At 44.2% G+C, this 26,073-nt stretch overlaps 2 protein-coding genes across 2 annotated transcripts; one reads left to right on the top strand and one right to left on the bottom strand.

The window, feature by feature from the left end:
* Positions 1 to 1,730: 1,730 nt before the first annotated feature.
* On the top strand, positions 1,731 to 13,903 carry tbx2b (T-box transcription factor 2b). Its single transcript, XM_085130764.1, has 8 exons — positions 1,731 to 1,848; positions 2,093 to 2,913; positions 3,749 to 4,016; positions 5,486 to 5,632; positions 6,869 to 6,945; positions 7,151 to 7,320; positions 8,218 to 8,801; positions 9,198 to 13,903. Exons 2-8 carry the CDS (start codon positions 2,555 to 2,557, stop codon positions 9,645 to 9,647), a joined length of 2,055 nt encoding a protein of 684 aa, XP_084986890.1. The 5' UTR covers positions 1,731 to 1,848; positions 2,093 to 2,554; the 3' UTR covers positions 9,648 to 13,903.
* A 10,233-nt stretch (positions 13,904 to 24,136) lies between these two features.
* LOC146504600 (uncharacterized) lies at positions 24,137 to 25,823 on the bottom strand. Its single transcript, XM_085130934.1, has one exon. It carries the CDS (start codon positions 25,660 to 25,662, stop codon positions 24,202 to 24,204), a length of 1,461 nt encoding a protein of 486 aa, XP_084987060.1. The 5' UTR covers positions 25,663 to 25,823; the 3' UTR covers positions 24,137 to 24,201.
* Between the last annotated feature and the right edge of the window lie 250 nt (positions 25,824 to 26,073).

Here is a 26,073-nt window from a genome sequence, read left to right as displayed (position 1 = left end):
AACCGTTATCCACCTCCATATGTTGCTAATCTGTTTTCATTTGTGTCACAGTAAAGCCCAGCGAGCAGCTCCCAAAGTCTCCCACGTCTTCAAAAAATAAAAAAGCAGCTTTAGGGACGAGTCAGCTGTTATTTACACACCACAACAACACCCATCTTAATTATTTTCAGTCTGAAACAGCTCTTCTTAACCTTGACACTCTGTGTGCTGCTGATGTGTGTGCCGTGCGGGAGCGCGTGACGCTTCGGGGATGTGTGTGGGATCCACTGGGCTCGTGGAAACGGCTTCATTCAGGTGTGTGAGCCCCGTTCACCGGAGCTACTCTCTCTCTGGCCTGCTGACTCTTTTACGCATGGCTGTATGATGGAGCCGAGCAACAAGTGTGTAACACAGAGATGTGCAGACATCCCATGCTCTTAAATCACATGACATGCTGTATCTGACACACCAGCCGAACCCTGGTGTCGGTTTGGAGACATCAAATCGATTTGTTTACACTTTTCTTTTCTGTTTGTCTTTTTTGTTTTGAGGCCGAACGGATTACTTGGTGGTTTAGAAGCATTTCGTCTCTTGATTATTTCATTTTATTTATTCTATTTTTCTTTGTTTGTTTTGATGTTTAGATTTATTATTGAAGACGTTTAGATGGCTACTAAGAATTTTGTGCGGGTGTCAGCGGAAGCCACAGAGGCGGCTGAGTTCCAGGGGTTCATCGGAAATGCGCAGTTGTCGCTGACACACTTATTCAGAGGGATTAACACTTTTTGTTTCAGTTTTTGTCCAAGTGACGCCTGCGGCCCACTCGCGATCGTCCCAGCCCGGAGAGGGCAGCTGTTTATCCAAAACGAGGAGGCGGGGGGGGGGTGGGGGACTCGGATCCGACACTGAGTCATGACCGAGGCAGGACAGTGGAGCAGAGCCGCAGATGAGGCTTCGCTTCACAGCACTTGAGGGTAAATCTAAAGAGACAGGAGATTGTTCTTACTGCGGCGCATCAGCCGACCGGCGCCGAGCGACTCTCTGACAAACCGAGTCCGAGTTCACTGGATTCTGCCGAAGAAGCTCCGCAGAGTGCTGGGAGGCTGGTGGCCCACACCACCACCCCCCTCCTGGCTCCTGGAGTCCCGCACTGCTCTTGGTTTGACAAAATAAAACCTGTCGGAGATTACACGCCACCACGGCCTGCCCCAAACTCAGACTGAGCTCCAAATCATCTCATCGCTGTTTGATATCGGAGTTAAAAAAAAATATTTTAAAAAACGAAAAAATAAAGTGATCCCTCCGACAGCCAGCAGCACCGCAACAGCAGGATAAAGCAGCGACACAATAATAACAAGTTCAAATACATGCAGTAAACTTCATCTGCAGCCAAACAAGGAAGAGTTGGTATCGAAGTGAGCACTCACCGCTTTTTTTCTCCCTCATTTTTCTCGCAAAATTCACGCGTCATTATTCATCGGGCTTCCTCTGTTTTTGCTCCACGCAGCATCAGAGTTGGTCTTTTCCAGCCCGCTTTACTCTGCCGCTGCCTCCCCGTCAGCCCCACCAGGAACACGCACGGATACGCGGCTCCCGCCCGGGGAAATCGAGCCTGTTTGAGTCTCGATTCAGTATACACACAGTTAACATAGCCCGGACTAGTGTGAGGCAAATCCAGCCTAATCGTCAAAACAGCCGACGCTATAATTACGAAGTCTCTATAGAGACTTTAGAGCGACCGAGAGAGCAGCAGCTCTTGAGAAGAAATCTCTCCGGAATGCAGAGCGTGAGCTGCGAGATTTTCTGCTGTGACATGTTCGAAAACACTGTGGCAAATATGGAGAAGTGAGGCTGTTCCTCTGTATGAAGGTGAGTATTAAGACACTGAGTCTGTGGACAGGTTGGCTTTTTTCCGCAGGCGACATTATAAAAAAGCTAGCCGAGAGAGGTGATGCCTCCACCGGCCAAGAGCTAAGGGCTGACCCGGTGTTTGGCTTAGAAATGGGGGTGGGATTTCCCGATCTTTCCTGTCATTGGTTAATATTTTATTCTGTTGACATGTTTTCTTACTGCTAATGCTTCCGACACCTTCTTGCCCCCCCTCCTCTCCTAGAGTCTGGACGGAGCTGTCAGAACCACGCCTATAGGGGCCCACAATTGGTCCAGAAAGCGTAAAATCAGCAATCAAAGGGGCTTGGTTCATTAGTGTTGGGGATGGAGGCAGGAAGGACATGTGAGATAGTCACAGATCTGCAGTGAACGGGGCCACATCTCTCCAGTCAGTGTGGGATGACTGAGAAACAGCTTATTTCTCTGAGAGGCACACAGCGCAGCCGGGCTCTGCCTTCTACTGAAGCGCCACTTCTGCTGACGGACTCGGTGCAGGAACCAAAGGAAACGCACATCAGCAGCAACTCTGGGCTATTTTCTTCACCCCGATAACGCGCTGTGTGTTCACTGTGCCGCTTTACAGACATTACTGAGTGCTGTCGAAGAGCGGACCTTCTGGCTCTGGGCTGGGGGGAGATACCATTAAAATATCTGTTATTTCACTTCGCTTTTTGTGGATGCACCGATGAGAGATCCAGTTTTCACAGGGACTGCAATGGCTTATCACCCTTTCCACGCACACCGGCCGACCGATTTCCCCATGTCCGCCTTTCTAGCGGCCGCTCAGCCTTCCTTCTTCCCGGCGCTCAGCCTCCCTCCCGGTGCTCTCACTAAGCCGATCACGGACCACGGCCTGGCAGGGGCGGCGGAGGCTGGGCTCCACCCGGCTCTCAGTCACCATCAGGCGGCTCATCTCCGCAGCATGAAAAGCCTGGAGCCCGAGGAGGAAGTGGACGACGATCCAAAAGTTACACTGGAAGCCAAGGATCTTTGGGACCAGTTTCACAAACTCGGAACGGAGATGGTTATTACCAAGTCAGGAAGGTAAGAACTCTCGCCCGATGCGTATAGATCCGCTCACGGATATCCGGAGAACGTGTTTTTATTTCCATACAGTTTAAACCCTTTTCGGTTAGTCCAAGAAAGCTCGGAGAATTACTGGAGAATTTTAGAGCAGCTAAAATGCCAGTAAACGGCAGCCTCTTTTATCAGGCCTCGCACGGTCGGTACACATTTTTGCAGTGATTGTTTGCTTTGATTGTTTGGTTTGCTCATTTATTAAAAAATAAAACTATATTTAACAAAAACAGCGAGAACACGACATTTACCAGTAATTACACCCCCAATAGCAGTTTTAAATGTAGTTTTAAATAACTATGCCCACATCTACATTTGTGGGAGAGGAGCCAGTTATTGAATAAAGCTCCCGTTTGTCTTGGAATATTTGTCATCTACTTCCACCGTGACCACAGCACATATCTGGGATATTTTGGGGGAAATGTGGTAAGAGCTTTGATCAGGTTTTATCTCCTAAACTGCATTCTGTGGAGGCAGCGGAGCTTCTGGGTTTTATAAACAGGCTGTCACTTCAAAAAGCAGGGACATGAGGTGGTGTGGTCATAAATATATTCCTCAGCTTTGTAGTGGATGGCTTGGACACACACGCACAGAAACACACACACACGCACTGTGTTTTTGTGCGTTGCTGTCGCCTAACAGTGTGCAGCTTTGGAGAAGAATGTCTAACAATTGCAATATTTCTGCCTGTACGAGCGCCGCGTTTTTCCCTCAAATTTGCTCCAATGTTGCAGGATAATGTGCAGTTGTGTTTAGCGTGTATCGCGGCGTGTTGACTCCCGGCGTGTGTTTCTTTCCGCAGGAGGATGTTCCCTCCGTTCAAAGTGCGAATAAACGGCCTCGATAAAAAAGCCAAATACATCCTGCTGATGGACATCGTGGCCGCGGACGACTGCCGCTACAAGTTCCACAATTCCCGCTGGATGGTGGCGGGCAAGGCCGACCCCGAGATGCCCAAGAGGATGTATATCCACCCGGACAGCCCGGCCACCGGCGAGCAGTGGATGGCCAAGCCTGTTGCTTTCCATAAACTCAAGCTGACCAACAACATCTCGGACAAACATGGATTTGTAAGTACAAATAGAGTTTTTTTTCTTTCTTCTGTGCTGGGAGGATATTTTTCATATTTACACGCTTCTCTGAGTGTTGAAATATTGGAGATGACATTTTCAACATTTATGGATTTTTTATTTATTTAATTTATTTATTTATTTTAGAAGACGTGAGGGGGAAATGGGTGATAGTGTTAGAGATGTTTGATCACAGGAAAATAAAATCCGGAAAAAAAGAGCACAGAGCGAATTTCTAGAATGAAACTGCCACAGAAAAAAGATCAAGTAGCTTCAGTAAAGCTGAGGCGTGGAGCATTTATATAAATTATAAAAGTATCACCGTCTCCTACAGTATTCTAAAATGAAATTTTTGTAACGTCTTTACACCCAAAGCTTTGTCACTTTGTCGCTACTTGACTTGGAACTTGTGTCTCTTCGATGTTCTGCAGAATATCGCCGCTCTGCATTTCTCTCCACCTTGATATCCAAAGCCAGGCCCAGCTGCCTGAGCGGCAGCACCTCCAGGCCTCCTCACCCCCTGACCGTAGTTTGCACTGCACCTCCCTACTGTACACCTTTGCTTTAGGCCCGATTGTATTGGGAACTTAAAAGAAAAGAAAAACCCAGCATATCTAAGCCGACTGTTTGCGAGGCTGAGGATTAAGTGGTGTATTACCAAATCGGGTCAGAAAGAAATAACATGAAGTGAGTGCGAAACGCTCCCTCCAGCTAGTAACCTCACATGGCTGTTGTATATTGTGTATTTTATTTTTTCATTTCTATATTTGTGGAGTGTGTTTTATCCAAAATAACTTTGTCTTTTTACAAAGCATTTAAAATCAAATAAATAAATCAAATAAATAATAACGCTACCAGTTTGCAAAGGATCATATTATCACATTTTGCAGTGTGTATCTGAATGGCAGCCTTGTGTGCTTTCTACTGCAAATAAATGGAACATGACGCGTCAGTCTAAATAATTTGCAATAGCTAAGAAGCAGAATTTCTTGGTGTGTGCAGCGCTGATTTGGGCTCGCATTGCCTCGTACAGTCACCTAAACTTATTGTTTTTCTGTATCTTTACTGTCACTTTGTGTCCGGTCCATTTTGGGGGAATTTTAAGTTGTGCGTGTGTCTTTGATGCGTCAAAACAGACCACCGGGCAGCAACTCCACGCCGCTCTGTGCGTGTGTACTTGTGAAATTTGTAGCTCTTTGTGCTGTTAGGAATTGGATCAAATCATTTTTTCTGTGGTTCTGATTCCTCATGGCAGCATGTGTGGCCTGGTAAGGTTTTTCCCTTTGCCCCGCACTAATTACAGACCAGGCTGCTTACACAGTAATTATAACAGCATCAATAACAATGCGCTGGATGATCCGCCTGCAACAGATTCTGCCTGGTGTCGAGGTTGAGCATCTGAGAGAGAGAGACGTAAACATACCGTGATATTCACTCGAAAGCTTCGCTTTCTGTGTGTGTTGGTCCAGACGATCCTGAACTCCATGCACAAGTACCAGCCCAGGTTCCACATAGTGCGGGCCAACGACATCCTGAAGCTCCCCTACAGCACCTTCAGGACGTACGTGTTCCCCGAGACCGAGTTCGTGGCTGTGACAGCATATCAGAACGACAAGGTGAGTCAGCGTTCACACTCCACCGACGGCCTCTAATATGGCTGCTATACTTTGCATATTAAACATCCTAAATAAACGTCCTACATCAGCGTCCTCTCCCCCCGCCACCAACCCCCGAAGACTTAATCTGATTTTGTAGGTCGCCTAATTTCCCTGCAGAGGACTCCCATGTCCCTCTGGATTTTTTTAATTGCTGTTTTGCTTGGATTTGTGGCTGCAGCCGACATATCTAGCTATGAATTCAAATGGTGTGTGTGTGTGTGTGTGTGTGTGTGTGTGTGTGTGTGTGTGTGTTATCGGCTATTCACGGGCTATAAATGAGCTATTACCTTGTCCAGAAGTGAATAAATTAGGCGTATAAATGCTGGAGAAAGGAGCTTATGAATGTTGTGACGCTGCGTAAAAAATGACTGGCGTCATATTTGAAAGTTTTGTCTTGTCAAAGTGACACTAGAGTCATTTATTTATGTATTTATTTATTTTCATATCAAAGCTAATCATTCCACCTGGATTTGTAAAAAAAAAAAAAAAATGATGGCATTATTTTGAAGCCCTTGGCTGTTCGTGCGCCTCGTTCTTGAAGCTAATTGGGACTCGTGTCCAGGGGCGGGGGTCATGTTCTCAACGTTTATGGCAAAAAGACACAATTGAGGAGGCATTTAAAGGGTTGGTCATACTGCAGCTAGACTGGACAGATGCTCAGACTCGCTACTCAAACTGGAAGCGCCTGAAGCGTTGAATTCTGGGGCCACGGAGGGCCTCCAGGAGCACGGAAGCTCCCCCGAGGCCTGTGTGGCTCCTTCAAATACACGGAGCCACACAGGCCTCCTCCACATATTGTGAGGCAGCAGCGTTCCAAACCGCCGTATTAATTATTGATATGAGCGTTATCTGTTCAAGTATAGCATCCTCCGCCATTTTTCTGGGGGTCGAAGGCCTCTGTGGCCCCACAGAGGAATGTTTCGTGGCAGAATTTCTCTCTGGGGGCCTATGTGAATAACGCACCATCATTACGTTTGAATTAATAATGCAAATCCGAGGTCTACGCTGTATGTGTGTTAATCCAAAGGCATTGTTTTAATACATGTGGACCAGGTGGAGACACTGGGGCCTAACAATGTGTGTGTGTGTGTGTGTGTGTGTGTGTGTGTGTGTGTGTGTGTGTGTGTGTGTGTGTGTGTGTTTTCCTGTGGTTCTCTGTGTATAAAACGGCTCCTGTCCTTCTATGTTGGATAGATAACACAGCTGAAGATCGACAACAACCCGTTCGCCAAAGGTTTCAGAGACACGGGAAACGGAAGGAGAGAGAAAAGGTACAAACTGCTGTATAACACCTGCTCTGTGTGTGTGTGTGTGCGTGTGTGTGTGCGCCTGCGCGCTTTGAGTATCCGCTTTTTTTAAAATTCAGCAAGGACAACTCATTTATTATTATTATTATTATTATTATTATTATTATTATTATTATTATTATTATTATTATTATTATTATTATTATTATTATTATTATTATTATTGCAGGAAGCAGCTGTCCATGCCTTCGCTGCGGATGTACGAGGACCAGTGCAAGGCGGACAGGGAGGGCGCGGACTCGGACGCCTCGTCCAGTGAAGCTCCTGCCGGCAGGGACACGGTCCACTCCCCGCTGGGAGCGGGTACCAGCCCGCTGAGGTTCAGCAGGCCAAGTCGAGGTTAGTGATACAACCGCTTATTTTTTCTTTGGTGCGGGGGCTTTGTTGGATTTCATGACAGCGGGGTGCGTTAATAATCACGAGCTGCTGTAATGATCGTTTAGGTTATGAAATAATTTCATATTTTAAAGCGATAAAGTAAATTAGCTCAATTATGAGTGCAAAGTAAACAGTGACACGAAGTAGATGCATTATTGTCATACATACATTATTTATTTTATTGTTATTACACTATTAGTTCTAGATTTTTATTGTGGCATTTGATTTTTGCGATTCCGTTTCTGGACTGTGGTGCGTTCAGATAAAACAGTGACATGTCTTTAAACGGTGCCACAGGACTCTGACCTCCAAACTGTTTGGTTGTTACTCATATTACTGTTGGATTTGCGTTGGTTTTTGGTTTGCATTCCTCACCTGTTAACCAAAGGTTGCCTCAGATAACGCACTGACCCGCCTTTATTTAATTTGTTCATTCTGTTGGTAAGAACTGTGTATAAAGGCAGTAAAATCAGCCTAATTTTGGACTGCCGTGGGATTTGAAATTCAAATTTTCATCTGAATGTTATAACTCAATTATAAAAAGTTCTTATTATATATGAGTCTCATTAGGTCTCAGCATTTAGTTTTAAAGGGCTCTGATAAAAAATTAAATATGTTCATTTTTCCAATCTTTGCCCACTAAAACTTTACACACAGGCTGACAAGGAATATTTTTTCAAAATTAATACGATATTTAAAATGCTGGTTAAATGTTATTTTCTCAAAGACTGGGACATACAAGGTGGATGTGGAGAGAGCGTCCCCTCCAGCCTCGTGACCACATGATTTGCTGTGTGTGGGTGAGAGTGTAGGACTGGTGCTCATGTGTCCTTCTCCTTTCTGATTTCTGCATCTTAGATGATAAAACATGCACTGACAGCGAGCAAGAGCTGGAGCATCAAGATGAGCGCTGCACCGGGTCCAACAGCCCGGGACCCGAACCTGTGTCCCCCTACAGCTCCAGGTGTGAGGAGCGCATGAGGGAAAGAGCCGCTGCTGAGAAGAAGGACGACTCTTTATTCAGTATAAGGAGCCTCGAGAAGGACAAAGTGGAAAGCAGGCACAGGAAGGACACCACAGACGTGTTAACAAAGGACTCGGAGGCTGGAGGCATCAGTGCCACTAAGGATGCCTTCTCGCCTCTTGTAGTCCAGACCGAGAGCCCCTCACACTTCAGCCCAGGCCATTTACAAAGCTTGGCTCTGTCTGGCCTGCACAGTCAGCAGTTCTTTAACCCTCTGAACACCGGATCGCCACTGTTGTTTCACCCTGGGCAGTTTGCCATGGCCCCTGGAGCCTTTTCCGCTATGGGCATGGGGCATCTATTGGCCTCTGTATCTGGAGCAAGTGGTTTGGAAAATGGCAGCCTCTCCGCCCAGGGCACAGGAGGAACCCCAAACCCCTTCCCCTTCCATCTGTCTCAGCACATGCTTGCCTCTCAGGTAAGGAAAGCCGCCCACTTAAATGACTTAGTACCTCTCCACACCTGTAGCGGTCATGTGACGTCAGCAGGACAGAGAAATAGACATGATTTACTTTGCTTTCTTCACACTGTGATTGTTGAAATAAACTCTACACTCAGCAAGCTCGCAATTTAGGTTTGTTGATGATTAAAACAACAGTACACTCATCAAATTCACCTTTTGAAATGTAGAATCATCTATTTGTAAAAATACATAAATAAACAAAACCCAGGAAAAATATATTACTGCTTCAGTCTGAGAAAACAGAAGAGTCTGATGTTTTTGTGAGTAGGTAAATAGAAGAGATTCTTTGATGATCGTCCCACATCAGCGATCTTTGCACTGACTACGTGTCTTTCCTTGTTCGACTTTCAGGGCATCCCCATGCCTCCATTTGGGGGTCTCTTCCCGTATCCTTACACCTACATGGCAGCAGCTGCAGCAGCAGCTTCCGCCTCAGCCCTCCCAGCCACCAGCACATCCAGTCCGCTCTCCAGGAACCCCTTCCTCGGCTCATCCAGGCCACGGCTCCGCTTCAACCCCTACCAGCTCCCGGTGTCTCTGCCTCAAAGCTCGAGCCTGCTCACCACCGGCCTGCAGGGAAGCATCAACCCAGGCTCAGAGTCCTCCAAACCGGGCAGCAGGGAAACCAGCCCAGCACCGGAGCACCACAGCAATCACAAGACAGGAGGCTCAAGTGGGAGGGTTGCGTCTCCCAAAACCTCCGTGAAGGACTCAGTGAACGAGCTGCAGAGCATCCAGAGACTGGTTAGCGGCCTGGAGGGCCAAAGGGAACCCTCCCCAAATACAGACTGTCCCAAGTGATTAAGACTCTGTCTGGGATGAAGACTTGGCTTGAATACTAGAGGACTATAAGTGCATATGTCCTGTACAGCACATTACAGAGACTGGGATGAAGGCATGACTGATGAAGGCCAATTATGACTATTTTTTGGAACAAAGCTGCAGGTAGACAGAAATATAGTCTATGTAATTATATTTAATCTTTTTCAATTCACAAGTATTGAAAGTTTCCTTCAGAGCTGACCTGTTGGAAAGCGTGAAAAGCTTCAGCACCATCAGACACCAAAGTCCTCCCTGAAATCCCGGTGTTTTTAGGGTTAGCTTTTGAAGACGGCCAGACCCACCAAAACAAAGAAAAACACAAAAGAGAAAAAAAAAATCCCTGCTGCAATTTTACGCTCATTAAATAAAAACGATTTAGAAAAGAATAATAAGGAAATAACCCAAATGTGAGGAAAATAAAGAATTAAATAATCACAAAAACCCTTTAACCTAAGGTCAAGGATGTCTATCAGAGAGTCACAGTGACGCTACAAAACAAGCAAACAAGTAGTGAATTAAACTTCATCATGTCATATCACAGGTGGACCACGCAAGGCCACGATCGGCCTCTTATACCTGCCCGAGAGCCTGCAGCTCCGCACTGTGCGTGGGGCACTGTGGAAAGTGTGTGCTGTTAAGTTTGGGTAACCTGAAGCACTTGAGCATCCGAGCCTGGTTTCTAAACTCCACGCCTGAACACGAGGCTTAGTCTGATTATTTCAAAAGGGATGGAAGGTGAACGTCCCGCCTGCGAGAGGAAGAAAGAAGCGTTTATCATTTAATGCCAGAAAAAAAAAATCTTTCTGAACTATTTATGTAATAAAGAAAAATCTGTAAATAAAGCTAAGATCCAAGAATATGCAATTGGTATTAATTTATTCAAGGCTGTATATTAGCGTGTATATATTTCGAATGGAACCCCCTCTTACTTATCCTGCCCCCCTCCTCTTCCTCCTCCCGCCCCGTTTTACATATACTGTACATGAAAGCTATTTAGCGCTTGTTGGTTTGAAAAGAAAAAAAGAAAAAAAAAACTGTGTATGAAGCATCGATGACTTTTTTTAGGAGACGTGTGCCATGTTTTAGTCTGCATCCACCGACAAACACAGAGGAACAGAGATAGAGAGCTCCACATGGATTCTAAAACACCTCAGGTTATTTCACTTCAGCCAGGAGACATTCAAAGTAATTCCTCCTATGGGCGCATCGTTCATATCTATTCATAAATATATTTAAAGTTGGAAATATCTTGTTTATGCTGGTTGTCCGGGTATTTTTTTCTTTTTGTTTTTTTCTTTCTTTCTTTTTTCTTTTTTTTTTTTTGTTTGTCTCACAATTTCAATAAAAAAAATGTTGTGCGAAAGGTTGTATTATAATTATTGTTATTAGTATTAGTATTATTATCACCTCACTCTACCAACTGTCACCACTTTTGGAGCCTTTTTAATGAAGTCATCTAAGCTAAGGTTTCACACAAATAAGGGCCCGCTTAGACACACACGCGTACGCGCGGGGCAGGAGCGCCCCCTGTCGGCCACATATCGAACAGGAGGAAAAAGTGTGGTTTACTAAATTTGATAAGAAAATGTGTCTGGGTCGAGTTTGCATGTCATTAAAAACAGATTTAAATTGCATGGTGAAATTTGTGGGTCAAAATTGCTGGCAGAATTTTTGCATTAAGACTACAGCTATGATTATTACAGCGTGCTTTATTGTTTCAGACTTTACATGAGCAAACGAATTAAAGAGCAGGCTTTGCCCCTCTTTGCATTTTATGTTCTATTTTATTGTGTTTTGTTGCAGCAGTCTGTCACATCGTTTTAGTTCCCGGACCTGTCTTCTGTACACACGGCTCTATTTCGAGCAGGTCCTCGGTCGCCGTCAATCAGCATTTCCTTTAGTATTGTGTGTATTTTTAGAAACACTGAAGTGATGGAAGTATTTATAGGAAGAGCTTTCTCTGCTGCGCTCGCACACATCCGCTGCAGCCGGAGAGCAGCTTTAACTGTTTAAAGCAAAGAGAGTCCGAGTGTGAAACAGAAAGTGTTTTTACCTGCGGAAATAAATGTTGTATTATGAAACCAAACATGCATGGTGTTTGGAGTTTGAGCCTAAAGTAATTAGAGTTAATGCGATATGTCGTTAGTGCTGCGTATTTGTGTGTGTTCCTGTACATTCATGAACTCATCAGTAGAAATGTGACTTGCGCAGAGGCCTCAGCAGTGTGTGTGTTTATGTGTGTCACTGCATGTGTGTGTCTCGGTTTAAAGGGTTAAGCAGGGGGAGTTTAGGGCAGCAGACAGCCTTTTGTCCGGGACCCGGCGTCTGTCGCCTGCCTGCCGGCCACAGCCTCCACACCGCCCCGCTTCCTAATTAGAGAGTCTCCCCTCTTCCTCCTCTTCGTCCTCCTCCCCTTCTTCTTCATTTTTCTTTTCTTTCTGCAGCGACAATCACAGGACTCTCATTCTGTTACGGGGGCCATTGTTGCCACTCTGTTATCTTCAATTAACAGGGAGAGCGAGTCGACCTCGCACACTGGGAGAAAAAAGTATTTGTCTAAATCAATCAGTCAGCGAGTGATCAATAGGCTCCTGTGGAGGCCCCGTGGATCATAACTAATGACTGGTGACGGCGTGGGGTAAAAAGGCCAAGATTATTCACAACTTTGTTAAATGATCAGTGCTGCTCTATGATGTTATTTGTGCTTTTGGAGGAAAACAGGAGAAAATGCGCAGTTCGTCTGAGACAAACTGCGACTTATCCTGTTGGAACTGAAAGCTAAACAGCAGCGCGGAGGCTCTGCTTATCTGCAGGCCTGTAGGAGAGATTTCAGAGCCTGCTGGGATCTAGTCTCACATCAGTCAGCATGCCCCAGATTACACAAATATTCTACTGCCTCCGGGTGTAAGGTTACTTATGTAACTGCAGAAACTGGTAGTTTATTAACAGTTTTACATTTGCTTTTCTTACAGCTATAGTCAAGCCCTGCAATCGAAAAGCAGCTAATTCAGCAAATGTTTAGACCAAACTTATGATTATTGGAAGTTTTCAGTTTCGTGAAACATTACAGACTGCTCCTGCTCGTGTCAGAGGCGAATGGCACATTTTATTATTCAGTTACATTTTATCCGACAGTAATGATGACACTGAAAGGAAAAAAATGCTTTTCATTAGATTTGATTGAAATAAACAAAAAAGTGTTTTTTTTATTTTAAAAGTAGCACCGACCCGACAGGAAACAGTAAAAACAAACTGAAAAACATGATAATGTTATATGCAGCTAAATCAGAGGTTAAGCTTGTTTACGAAACATATATATTATGGGCACTTATTCATATCTGATACGGTTCAATCCTGAATGTGATACTTTTAATTGTAGTATTATCACCATGAATAGTTCTTCTGATTTATAAAACGTGAAAATTCATATTATTATCTTTCCTCGTGTTCTTTGTCTGTCGCTAAATTAGAATTAATTTACGTGTATAAAGAACTACAGCACTGGAAATCAAACTCTGACATCATTCCAATTTTCCACTTTTTAAGGGTACTCCTCAAATAAGTCTGCTGATCTTATGCTTGCTTCATGAGATTAAAATATGACATTCATATAATGGGGAAGAAATGAACTCATGACCTCAAAAAAACCTCCTTCTCATCTCTGAAGAAGCTGACTTGAATAACAATGTGCTGATCTATTTTACAACCGCTAGAAACCAATTAGATCTGATACTAAACACATGAAATTACATTTTATATTACAAAGTGAAAATTTTAGGCCTGTGCATAAACATTTAAACAGCAAAAAAGTGAAAAAAGGTATGCATTATGTTCTGTAGCGAAGTTTCGACAAGCTGGCTAAATGTTTGTATGTGTGAAAGAGAGGGAGGTATTGGTACAGTATGCTGGGTGTCTACAGAGTGTGTATTGTTATCCTGTGGCTCTGCAGGCTGCTACTGAGAGAGCAGGCGGCCTATTGGTTGCTTAGCTCAGGTGCAGCCTTTGCACTGGTTCACAGTGGAGCAGGAAGAGTCCAATCACAGACCTCTGTTCTCCTTCAGGACAATGCAGGGAGAGGAAAAAATGCACAGCCCACAACCTCAGTGAAAGGCTTCAGGGAGCCAATTCCTCACACAAAAATGGAGACCTGCACAAAAGCAGAACATACAAATGAAAAGGTTCTCATTTTGTTTAAATCCAGTGGCATGTGCTGAGGGGAGAAAGTGCAGAATGCTTTGAGTTAACTTCATGAGAGCAACAGATCCATTAAAAACACCTAATAAACACACCTATAAAATGCAGCTCTAATAGAGTACAGGCCACCGAAGCTGGAGACTAAACAAGCATAGATCTATAGGATGAAAGAGGAACAGCAAACTGATAAAAATCATCAATATTCAGGTTACATGAGTGCTTTCAAATAAGGAAAGGAGTACATGCAGCACGTCATCAAGTGTGTGTGTGTGTGTCCGTGTGTGTGTGTGTGAGAGAGAGAGAATCCTACTTTTTGGGGAGTTTGGAGCTGAAGCGTGTTAGCCCATCGCCCCCTCCTGGACACTGAGGAAGGGGACAGACGTCTATTTGGACTTTATTTAGACTGTGACAGTATTAATACAATAATAAATAATAAAAATAACGATAATACAAATTTACAGTGAAGCAAAGTATTTAAAACAGAGCAACATGCAGGGAATCTATAAAACAGACAAGTTTGGATTTTATCACAAACACTTTCCTCTACAAATGATCTAAATGCTTCTTCTCGTTTGTTTTTTGCTGCTTTATTAAAAAATGATGTATTTAATCAGTGTGTTTGCTCTGGGCCTACATTGATTAGACTCACACGTTACACTATCTTTAGCTTACACTGCAGAGTGTTTTGAGGCAACTGCTGTTGTGATTTGATATGAATAAAACTGAGCTGAAACTGAATTAAATTGAATTCTTTCATATTATCCACCGTAATAACTCTCCTAGTTAAGTTAACAGTCATTCTATTATAGTTCAGACTTTTCTCTTAATGTTATTTTCAGCCATTCTACATCAGTCTTAGCATTTTTTAATGTGCTATTAAAAGTCAGTACAAATATAAAGTCATATGATTTTGCATTGAAAACCAGCAGGAGACTGCCACTCCTCCAAAAGTGCTGCTTCTAAACGCAACAACCACTAGGTGGCACTCTTACTTACTTTAGAAGTATCACTGCTTTATTAAAAAGAATCGGGAAGGACATTTCAAAAACTAATAATACATCAGATGATTTGGGTTATAAATGTCTGCTACAAAGGAGCAATATTAAATAAGGACATGACGTTTTTAAAAAGAGAAATAGTATCATTTATATTACAGTATTAATACTATGTGTGCGTGTGTGTGTTGTGAGCATTGACCAATACTCAGAACAATAATACCCTCGACTGTGTCCCGTTTTTAAACAACTGCAGATTCCAAGATAATCAGTTCAAAAAACTGTACGTAAGTTATTTGTATGTGTCATTTTCACAGAGCAAATCAGAGCCTAAATAAAGAGCATGGCGGGCCTGTTCAGCAGTGAAGTGTAGCATCGCTCACACAGTTAAGGGTTGTGTGAAAGCAGATTTGTTTGATCTCAGGCGTAGTGTACATCAAAGCTCTGCCAGGTCTGTCAAATTCCAGGAAAGACTTTTTAGTACTGAGCAGCAAAATGTTTACAAAGGGTTGAAAAGGGAAACAATTTCTCAGATTTCTTTAAAAGAAATCTGAGAAATTGATGCTAAGCAGAGGCAAATGGGCAGATTTATATATTTAAATTGAACCGCAAATGTGTTTGCTTTTATTAAGAACATGGCACCTACAAGAGAGCTGCATAATTTACACATCCTTGGTGGTTTCCAAGTATACATCACAGCCTGATTTAGGAAAATTATAAGATGCACAAAGTCTGCGCATCGTAGTTCATGCTCTTACGACCTGCTGCTCTGGAGACAAATTACAGACTGAAAGATGTCGAATGGAAAAGAGATAAATCAGAGCAAGCCAAATACTGTGGTGTAGCTAATGAAGTGGCTGGAAAGGCCAGACTGGGCAACCCCCATCTTTGTCACTCATTACAGCTGAGGGAAACTGTGGAGGTTTGCAATGAAACAGGCACCTTTTACTGTCCTAGATCAAACAGCAGCCAAAATCTGCACCGTCTGCACTTCAAGCCTCAATTACGAACACGGTATGAGCGTGTCGGACAACCAGGTCGTTGCAAAAACAGGCTTTTGATCATGGCCAAGTTCTCGAGGATATGTTTAAAGAGGACAGCAAGAGGAACTGTGCAGAATCTGTACATCTGACCCAGGAGAAATCATTTGCTCTGATGGCACTAAAAGGCCTGGCCTCCACACACTGGGCTGACACAGAGATGAACGCGAGAGATTAGCAAAGACTAACCGTCTGTGTCATGATGAACGGACGCCTGGGCCAAGTCACAATGCTGAGACTAAACCTGCCAGTTCTTCTAAAAACATACAATCCCCTCAGCGCTTGTCCAAACGCAGACATATGTAAAATACACCCACGCCAGGCTGGATAAACTTTGAGTTGCTCCACAGACACACAGTGTACTCAAACTGGAGTTTGACTGATGCAGCTTCTTCTTTAGAAACAAGGACCGTGTACATTACTTCTAAGTGTTGCTTATTACTAACTGCTACCCAGCTATAAACAGGCTGATTTAGGAATTAAGAGATTTTAGTGAATTATGTTACTTTTACCAGTCTAGTTAAAGACTGACCAGGTTTAAATCAGTATGGTGGAAGAAAATTGCTTAGTTAAGAATGTCAACTTATAACAGCTCTTATAGGTAAAACACCGGCCTCGTTTTGGGTTATTTTAGTCTTAACTAAGGCAGAGAATCGTTTTCTGGTACAGAAGAAAAAACTGTTATTTCAGTGTAAAACTCTTGTTCAATTAAAGTTGTATTAAAGTTAGATTGATGAAGAATGCAGTTAGTTTAATGTTATACTACAATACTATAATACTACAATACAAAGTTTGTTTTACACCTTTGCTAGCTGGTAAATGCATACCAATGCATCAGCCTGTATGGGTGCAATGCTTCTTTAATGCAGCCCGAAGTTCCTCACGTTGGGAGGGTGGTAGGTCTTGACAACGGTGTACATTTTCACAAAGGACACAGATGGTCCTGCCACGGGCAGTAATAGTTCAAATTGTATCAGGACATCCTTCCTGGAGGTATTTCTGGACAAGAACTGATTTATATTATCACTTTACCTATCATAACACAAAAAGAAAACTCCAGAACAGTAACTATGTACTCTAAAGTAGTGAAGCATAACTTGTGCATTTAAATTTGGAATCTTCTTCACATGTTTCACAGGGTTCAGTTAGTTCAACAATTCGTTAAACTACAGGCATGTTAAAGACCTGAGGTTGTTGTATTTTAGCAATAAAAATCACATTTCACGAGTGGTGTCCAATCTCATACTTTTGGCCTCCAGCAGAACTGTGATGGATCCCGGAGTCATTTTTGACCAGGATATGTCCTTCAACATGTGCATAAACAAATATGTAAGCTGCTTTCTTTCATCTGTACAGTGTGCTACAATTAGAAACATCTTAACTCAGAGTCATGCTGAAGAACTAGCTCGTGCATTTATTACTTCTAGGGTGGACTATTGTAAGTTATTCATTTAAGGTTGATCAAAAGGTTCCCTGAAAGATTAATTGCAGGGCAGACAGACACTCACAGTCATGCCTGTGGACAATAGGTATCAGGGGTGTCATTTTCAGGGGGTTTAGGGGGGTTATGACCCCCCCAATAATCAGACCCAACCAATATACCCCCCCCCCCCCCCCCCAATAATATTATGAATTATCTAGCATAAATAGGCTGTTGATTTTCTTTACTCATTTCAGGTATTACCTGCAAAATAGTTGCATGTTTAATCATCTGGGAATTTACCCAGATTTATTTAGTTATACATTTTTTACAGAAACATTTGTTGTTCTACATAAGATTTGTATGTATAAATGGGATTACCCTTAGAGTTGCACCGATGATAGGTATGGACTTTGTGCTGCGGGAGGAAGCTGGAGTACCCACAGTGAACCCATGCAAGCTCCACACAGAAAGGCACTGGCCACATGGTGGAGTCAAATTCAGGACCTTCTTGCTGTGAGGCAGCAGTGCTAACCGCTGTGCCACCTTGCTGCCCTTTCAAACTTTTCCCTTTAAAAAAACCCTATGGTTGGGACTGGATCAGGAGTGATGTATCCTCCATTTATTCTATTATAGGCTCTGGCTGCTGAGCCACTTCCCATGATGCACTGAACATTTCTCCACTTCCCGGTGTTTTATTTTTCTATTTTTCCAAAAGCGTTCACTCGCCTATCCAAATCATTGATTTCAGGAGTTTCAGTCACTTCTATGTACATGTAGGCACGCAGACTGCTTTTACAAACATTTGTGAAAGAGTGGGTCACTCACAGAAACTTGGTGAATTCCAGCATTGCACCGTGACAGGATGCCACCTTTTTCAGGGGTCTGTGAGCCAGCGTTTTGAGTTTATTTTGTGTTTTTGATTTCCTTATGTTAGATGGTGATAATATTAAGTTCTTGTGTCATTATTTAGTTAGGCAGTAGTTGAGTTTTATTCTAGTTTTTTTTTCATTATGAGTCTTCAATTCAATTCAAACATTTTTTATATAGCACCAAATCACAGCAACAGTTGCCTCGAGGTGCTTTATATTGTAAGGTAGACTCTACAATAATGCATACAGAGAAAAACCCAACAATCATATGACCCTCTATGAGCAGCACTTTGGCGACAGTGGGAAGGAAAAACTCCCTTTTAACAGGAAGAAACCTCCAGCAGAACCAGGCTCAGGGAGGGGCGGGGCCATCTGCTGTGATTGGGTGGGGTGAGAGAAGACATGCTGTGGAAGAGAGACAGAGATTCAGAGATCTTCCTGATCTTCTGTGTAGTCTGTCTTCAGTGTTTTTACTTTCACTTATGCCAGTGCGATAGTCTCTCCCTGTGTTTTGTTGTAACTGTCAAGTTTGTGTTGTCATGTCTACGTTCCACTATGCTTCCTGTTTTATTTTGTAAGTCTTGTTTCCATGTTCAGTGTGTTTAGTTTTGCATCCCCTGTGGTGTCATGTTCATTTGTGTCAGCTGTGTTTCCCCAGGTGTTTCCACTTCCCTCATTACCCTTGTGTATTTAAGTCCTCTGTCAGCCTATGTTCAGTGTTGGGTTGTCTGGTTGTTTCCAGGTCAGGTCAGGTCACAGAGTGTAACCTGATGTGGCAGCATATACACGCTGCATATGCTGCTGCCTACTGGGAAAATGTGGAGGTACAGCACCTGGGGCGGCAGGTGAAGAGGGCTCTCTGTGGGGAACACCTCCTCCATACCCCTAAGTGAGAGCAAACAAGGCCAGTCTAAGTTGGGTGATGGGGATATGTGGCAGGGAGGGGTCTGTGTTCTCTATTTACCTGCATTTGTGATTCAACACTTGTTTCGAATGATTTTTTTTGTAGCTCAGGAAGTAGGTCATTTACTCACTGGAAGTCTTGTGGTTTGATTCCTGGGTGCTCCCGTCTGCATGCCAAAAGGGTAAGATACAGGATGTGTTCATCAGAGCGTAAATGTTGGATAAAAAGGCACTAAGGCATAAAAAAGTGCATGTGTAAATGGACTGATTCTTATATAGTGCTTTTCTACTCCCCCAGAGTACTCAAAGCACTCTGTACAACACGTCACATTCACCCAATCTCACAAGAACTTTCCCTAAACTGAATGCTTTTCTAATGACACTCACACTCCGATGGATGCATTGGAGAGTAACTTGGGGTTAGTATATTGCCCAAGGATACTTGATACGCATGACTGGAGGAGCCAGGGATCGAACCACCAACCTTCCGATCAGTAGTTGACCTGCTCTACCTCCTGAGCCACAGCCACCCCAAAGTGACATAGTAACAAAGTACTATATAGAACCAGTTTACCATAACACTTGCTACACACCTTTAACAATAGATGAAATGATTATGTGCAACATAAAAGGCTTCAGTCAAAGTGATGGTAAATGGACTGAATCTTACACCCAGAGCACTCAAAGCACTTTACGTAACGTGCCTCATTCACACAAGCACCTTTTTATGCATGTGCTTAACTATTTTCTATCTGCCATTCACACACATTCATACTCCAGTGCATTTGGAGAGCAACGTGGGGTTAGTGTCTTACTCAAAGATATTTGACATACAGACTGGAGAAGCCAGGGATCGAACCACCAACCTTTCAATCAACTGACCTGCTTTGCCTTATAAACTATGGCTACCCCAGTGAGCAACTGTCCTACCATCCCCATTTTAGAAGTTTCTAAGTTTGTGGACAAGGCACAGGTGGCACAAAAATGAAGATAGCCAGGATAAGCATAGCAAATCAGGATGAAGGTCTCAGCTACCCTCTCCAGTGCAAAATTCCTCTGTCTAACTGCACAGTACAAGAAAAAAAGAACACTGTCACATCCCTAAGCAAAGACCAAAACATCACCATATCACCAGGCAATAAGGGAAGGTGCACTGTTGTTCTATACTCAACTGATTATCACACCAAGATTACTACACTCCTCAGTGACAACAATACCTACAAAGCCTTAAGATGAGACCCCACAAGCAACTACAAAAAGAAAGTCATCACTTCCCTACAACAACATGAAAAAGCCATTGACCGCCCTACATGTGTACAGAGGGGATGTTATACCCTGTATATATGGATCTATTCCACTCAGACCCATTATTAGCAGTATAAACTCATCTCTCCACCTACAACACTTCGAGGCACCTCACCACCATCCTAGCTCCCCTTGTGAGGAACACACCCCATCACACCTTGGTCAAAAGAATTATAAGACTTCACTGTTCACATCAACCCAGTGGACTCATAATATAGCTCATAATAAAGGTACAATTTGCCAATGCCATTTCTGCATTGTGCTGTACACACAGAGGAGAATGGAAACTTCAAAACTAAAGTTTACCGGAAGTCCACAACAGACCAGTACCGACTCCCACCGCCCTCTGGAACGCAAACCTGGAGTAATCAAGACCCCGCAACACCCAGTAAAAATGGTTTCTTCTAAGCAAGAGGGGAAAGAAAAGGATCACACACATGTAAACAAACTTAAAACATGTGGTTATCCCAAACGGGCCTTCATCAAATCAGCAAAGATGCACAGGAAAGAAGGTCAAACACCAACTAGGGAGGAACAGAAACGGAACAACACCGTCAATCCTTATGTAGCAGCTTTATTAGAGAAACATCCCAGTGCACTTCAAACCCAACAAAACACAAGTTGAACAACATGGTGGCTTACAACACTGACTTTCTGCCACCTACAATTCAATTTTGAGATCCCTTCCAGGCACCTCAAAACCCGCTAACATCTTGTGTCAGGAGATCTCAGGTCACATTACCGGGTGACGCCACGTCTCACAATGGTAAATGGCCTGTATTTGTATAGCGCTTCTCTAGTCCCTAAGGACCCCAAAGTACTTTACACAACCTGTCATCCACCCATCCACACACTGGTGATGGCAGCTACATTGTAGCCACAGCCACCCTGGGGCGCACTGACAGAGGCGAGGCTGCCGGACACTGGCGCCACCGGGCCCTCTGACCACCACCAGTAGGCAACGGGTGAAGTGTCTTGCCCAAGGACACAACGACCGAGACTATCCAAGCTGGGGCTCAAACCGGCAACCTTCCAATTACAAGACGAACTCCCAACTCTTGAGCCCCAACCAAAATTTCTGCCGATATTGACCCGTGCACACTTTGGCTCATGCGATAAGGTTTGAATACCTGGGACTCTCCACCATTTGGTTTTAGAACTAGTAGTGAAAGAAGTCCATTTGCTTTCTTTCCAAGCTCCTTATGACTGACAACCTACACAGGCATTCATACAAGTGCTTTTTTAACGCCTAAACACCCAAAGACTTAGACGCCGATGGATAAATCTGGGACAACAGATTTATCCATTGTTGAGTATCTTGTCCTTCAACGTGCAGATTGAAAGACCCAGAGATCAAACCACCAGAAGAGCGGGTCATCTAATGATCAGTTCAGGAGGTACAGCCTATTGTTAAAGTGTAATAATGACCAGACATTTAATCAAAAGGATTATAACACTTATTTTAGTAATCAGTCTATGGTTCACCAATGAAATCCATTCACTTTGGTCAACGCTGAGATCAGTTACATCAACAACAAACTATATGGGAAACCATAAGAAGGAAATCACTTGTACGGTCTAAAGAACAAAGTAAATAAATAAAACAATAAAATAAAACAAAAATCTGTAATTGATTTACTGTTTAGTGAACACAAATACAATGAGGAGCTGCTGGGGGTCACATTTGTCCCAACCACAGGCCCCCTGAATGTGTCATCATGTTATCAGCGGTACCGGTCCGTGAGTCGTTTGGTACCGGGCCGCGAGAGTTGAGGCTCAGGTGTGAAATGTGTGGTTTTCAGGGTTTTTATCGGTTTTCAGCGTTATTTTGTTATCGTTTTATCGTTTACTCGGTTTTCCTGGGTCTTTTCACGTGTGTTATGAATAAAAATCTTCTTTTTTTCAGTACCGGTACTAGTTTTATTTTGTTGTATTTATAAGAGATAAGATAAAAGATAAAACTTTATTAATCCCTCGGGTAGGTTCCTCTGGGAAATTTGTTTTCCAAAAAGCACAGCACCGACAGAAGTTACAGAGTCAAGAATATTATATATATATATATATATATATATATATATATATATATATACACACACACACACACACATATATAAATACAAAGACATATATAGATAAAATATACAAAGGGGATAAATAGAATAAATAGGAATAAAAATAAAAATAAGAATACAAGTGAATAAAAATACAAGTGAATTGCACATTTCAAGTATGATTATTAACAAAAAGTATTGCACAAAGGTATTACACAGTGAAGTGGAGAGGCACTACGGCTTAGTTGTTCCCCCCTCCTTTGTCCTCCTGTCTCCCCTCCCTCTCCCCTCCAGAGAGGAGTTAAACAGTTTGATGGCGTGTGGGACAAAGGAGTTTTTAAGTCTGTTGGTTCTTGTCTTTGGGAGAAGCAGCCTGTCACTGAACAGACTCCTCTGGTTGTTTATGGCCGTGTGCAGAGGATGCCCAGCATTGTCCATAATATCCAGCAGCTTCTTTAGTGTCCTTTTCTCTGCCACTGTCACCAGAGTGTCCAGCTTCATGCCAACCACAGAGCCAGCCTTCCTGATCAGTTTTTCCAGCCTGGATGAGTCCTTCTTTGCTGTGCTGCTCCCCCAGCACACCACAGCATAGAACAGTACTCCAGCAACCACCGACTGGTAAAACATCCTCAGGAGCTTCCTGCAGATGTTAAAAGACCTCAGCCTCCTGAGGAAGTACAGTCGGCTTTGGGCTTTTTTGTACAGGTGCTCTGTGTTGCATGACCAGTCCAGTTTATTGTCCACCCACAGCCCGAGGTACTTGTACTTGTTGACCACCTCCACCTCCTCCCCCTCTATCTGAACTGGCAGTGGACCTGCTCTGGACCTCCCAAAGTCCACAACCAGTTCCTTAGTCTTTGAGGTGTTGAGTTGCAGGTGGTTTGTGTGACTCCATGTGACAAAGTTCCTCACCAGACTTCTGTACTCCTCTTCCTGGTCATCCCAGATACACCCCATGATGGCTGTGTCGTCTGCAAACTTCTGAATGTGGCATAATTCAGAGTTGTAGCAGAAGTCAGAGGTGTACAGGGTGAAGAGAAGAGGGGACAGCACAGTTCCCTGTGGTGCTCCTGTGCTGCTGACCACAGTGTCAGACGTGATGTCCTTCAGCCTGACGTACTGTGGCCTGTCGGTGAGGTAGTCGGAGATCCAAGCCACCAGGCAGGGGTCCACCTCCATCCTGTTCAGTTTCTCCTGGAGCAGACAGGGCCGGATGGTATTAAAGGCACTGGAAAAGTCAAGAAACAGGATCCTGACCGTGCCTTTTCCCCCATCGAGGTGTGAGTGGGCTCTATGCAGGAGGTACAAGATGGCATCCTCCACTCCCACACCCGACTTGTAGGCGAACTGTAGTGGGTCCTGGGCATGTTGTACCTGTGGTCGGAGGAGGTTGAGGAAGAGCCGCTCTAGAGTCTTCATAAGATGTGATGTCAGTGCCACCGGTCGGAAGTCATTCAGCTCATTGGGCCGGTTCCTTTTGGGGACCGGGACGATGCAGGATGTCTTCCATAGGGCGGGCACTCTCCCCAGTCGCAGACTGAGATTGAAGACTCGTTGTAGCGGCTCCCCAAGTTCAGCAGCACACGCCTTTAGCATCCTCGGACACACCTTGTCCGGACCTGCTGCCTTTCTGGGGCGAAGCTTCCTCAGTTGTCTCCTGACCTGATCCACTGTGACACTGGGAGATGATTGGAAGGAGGGGGGGGGGAAGATGTCCTGCTGCTGAGAGAGGGATTGGAGGAGGGGGGTGTCATCATAGTGTCAGGAAGGGGGGGAAGCAAGGGAGGTAGGAGAGTGGGGAGAGGGCTCTGTAGTAAAGGTGAGGGTGAGGGTGGGGGGGGGTTGTGGGCTGGTCAAACCTGTTGAAGAAGTTGTTGAGTTCGTTTGCCTTCTCCACAGTCCCCCCCACTGTGCTGTTCTTGGTGTTGTGGCCTGTGATGGTTTTCACACCATTCCAGACCTCTCTCATATTGTTCCTCTCCAACTTCTGCTCCACCTTCCTCCTGTAGGTGTCCTTTGCTTCCCTCAGGCAGCGTTTCACCTCCCGCTGTGCTGCTTTCATCTCCTCCTTCACTTTGCTCCTGAAAGCCTTCTTCTTCATGTTGAGGACAGCTTTGACTTCCTGTGTTACCCACGGTTTGTTATTAGGGTAACACCGTACCGTCTTAGCAGGGGCGACCGTGTCCACGCAAAAGTTGAGGTAGTCTGTAAGACAGTGTGTCGCCCCCTCTATGTCCTCACCATGTGGGCTCAGAAGCACGTCCCAGTCTGTGGTGTCATAACAGTCCCTCAGAGCTTCCTCTTTTTCTGGGGTCCATCTCCTGATGGAGCGTGTTGTGACAGGCTGCCTTTGGACGAGGGGTGTGTATTGTGGCTGTAGGTAAACCAGGTTGTGGTCTGACTTCCCTAGTGGGGGGAGGGGGGTGGCTCTGTATGCATCTCTCACATTAGCATACAGTAGGTCAATTGTCCTGTTGCTCCTTGTGGGAAAATTCACAAACTGGTGAAAAGCAGCCAGAGTAGAATCCAGTGTGGCATGATTAAAGTCTCCAGATATAATAATGAAAGCTTCGGGGTTTTGTGTCTGGAGTCTTGCTGTGACTGTGTGTATTTTCTCACAGGCAGCTGTTGCGTCGGCCCTCGGAGGGATGTAAACACACACACAGATCACATGACTGAACTCCCGAGGTAGATAATATGGCCGCAAGCTAACAGCTAGCAGCTCCAGGTCCGGACGGCATACCGAAACTTTAACGGAGACGTGTCCGGGGTTGCAGTATCTGTTGTTAACGTAGACAATGAGTCCCCCACCTCTGCTTTTTCCGCTGGCCTGCGTGTCCCTATCGGCTCTCACGGATGTGAAACCGCATAGGTCTACGTTAGCCTGTGGCGTTAGCTCGGTTAGCCACGTCTCCGTGAAGATAAACAAACTGCACTCACGGTATAGTCGGTGGTTGTTCAGAGCACACAGTTCGTCCATTTTATTCGGTAGCGAGTTCACGTTGCCCATTATCACTGTCGGGATTGATGGTTTGAATCGCCTCCGGTGATCCGCTTTCCTCGCTCCAGCCTTGCAGCCTCTGTAGCTCCTCTTTATCTCAGCCGGGATGTTGTGTCGCATGCCGGTCTGTCCCTTTGTTCTTAGAGCCAGCAGCTCCGCTCTCGAGTAGATGAAGGAGCTGGTTCCAGAAGTTTTAAAAAGTGCATTATCCATCTTGTATCGCTATATCTAAGAGGTAGAAGTACAGTAACTAGAGGAAGGTGAAATAAAGTTTGAAAGCCTAGTCTAAAAAAAGTTAAAAGTTAAGAAAAAGTGCGGTGTTGCAGAGCTACTTGGAAAGGCTGCCGTCACTCCAGCGCCATCTTTAACCGCGACACCTTAAAGGCCGGTCCGCGAAAATATTGTCGGGCATAAACTGGTCCGTGGCGCAAAAAAGGTTGGGGACCGCTGATGTTATGACTTACTTGGTGATTCCCATCTAAAATATAATCCAATTTCCTTTGGCTTCACTACAAAAACGGACAAAACTGATTTCTGATGGTACTGAATCTGATGAATTGTTTTTAGAAACAGTGTAGAGTTAAAGATATACACGTTCGTAACACAGTTATATAAATAATGTGT

The sequence above is a fragment of the Neolamprologus multifasciatus genome, chromosome 14 (genome assembly GCF_963576455.1).
Source record: "Neolamprologus multifasciatus chromosome 14, fNeoMul1.2, whole genome shotgun sequence".
Lineage (NCBI taxonomy): Eukaryota > Metazoa > Chordata > Actinopteri > Cichliformes > Cichlidae > Neolamprologus > Neolamprologus multifasciatus.
Note: the sequence above shows the minus strand (reverse complement) of the source record. Positions and strands in the feature narration are given on the sequence as shown.

Bases quoted from the DNA above. Each gene is read 5' to 3' on its own strand.
- LOC146504600 (XM_085130934.1), bottom strand. From the start codon at position 25,662: ATGGATAATGCACTTTTTAAAACTTCTGGAACCAGCTCCTTCATCTAC.
- tbx2b (XM_085130764.1), top strand. From the start codon at position 2,555: ATGAGAGATCCAGTTTTCACAGGGACTGCAATGGCTTATCACCCTTTC. The intron at 7,321-8,217 runs GTTAGTGATACA...TCTGCATCTTAG, and splicing joins GTTCAGCAGGCCAAGTCGAG to ATGATAAAACATGCACTGAC. The intron at 8,802-9,197 runs GTAAGGAAAGCC...TTCGACTTTCAG, and splicing joins AGCACATGCTTGCCTCTCAG to GGCATCCCCATGCCTCCATT.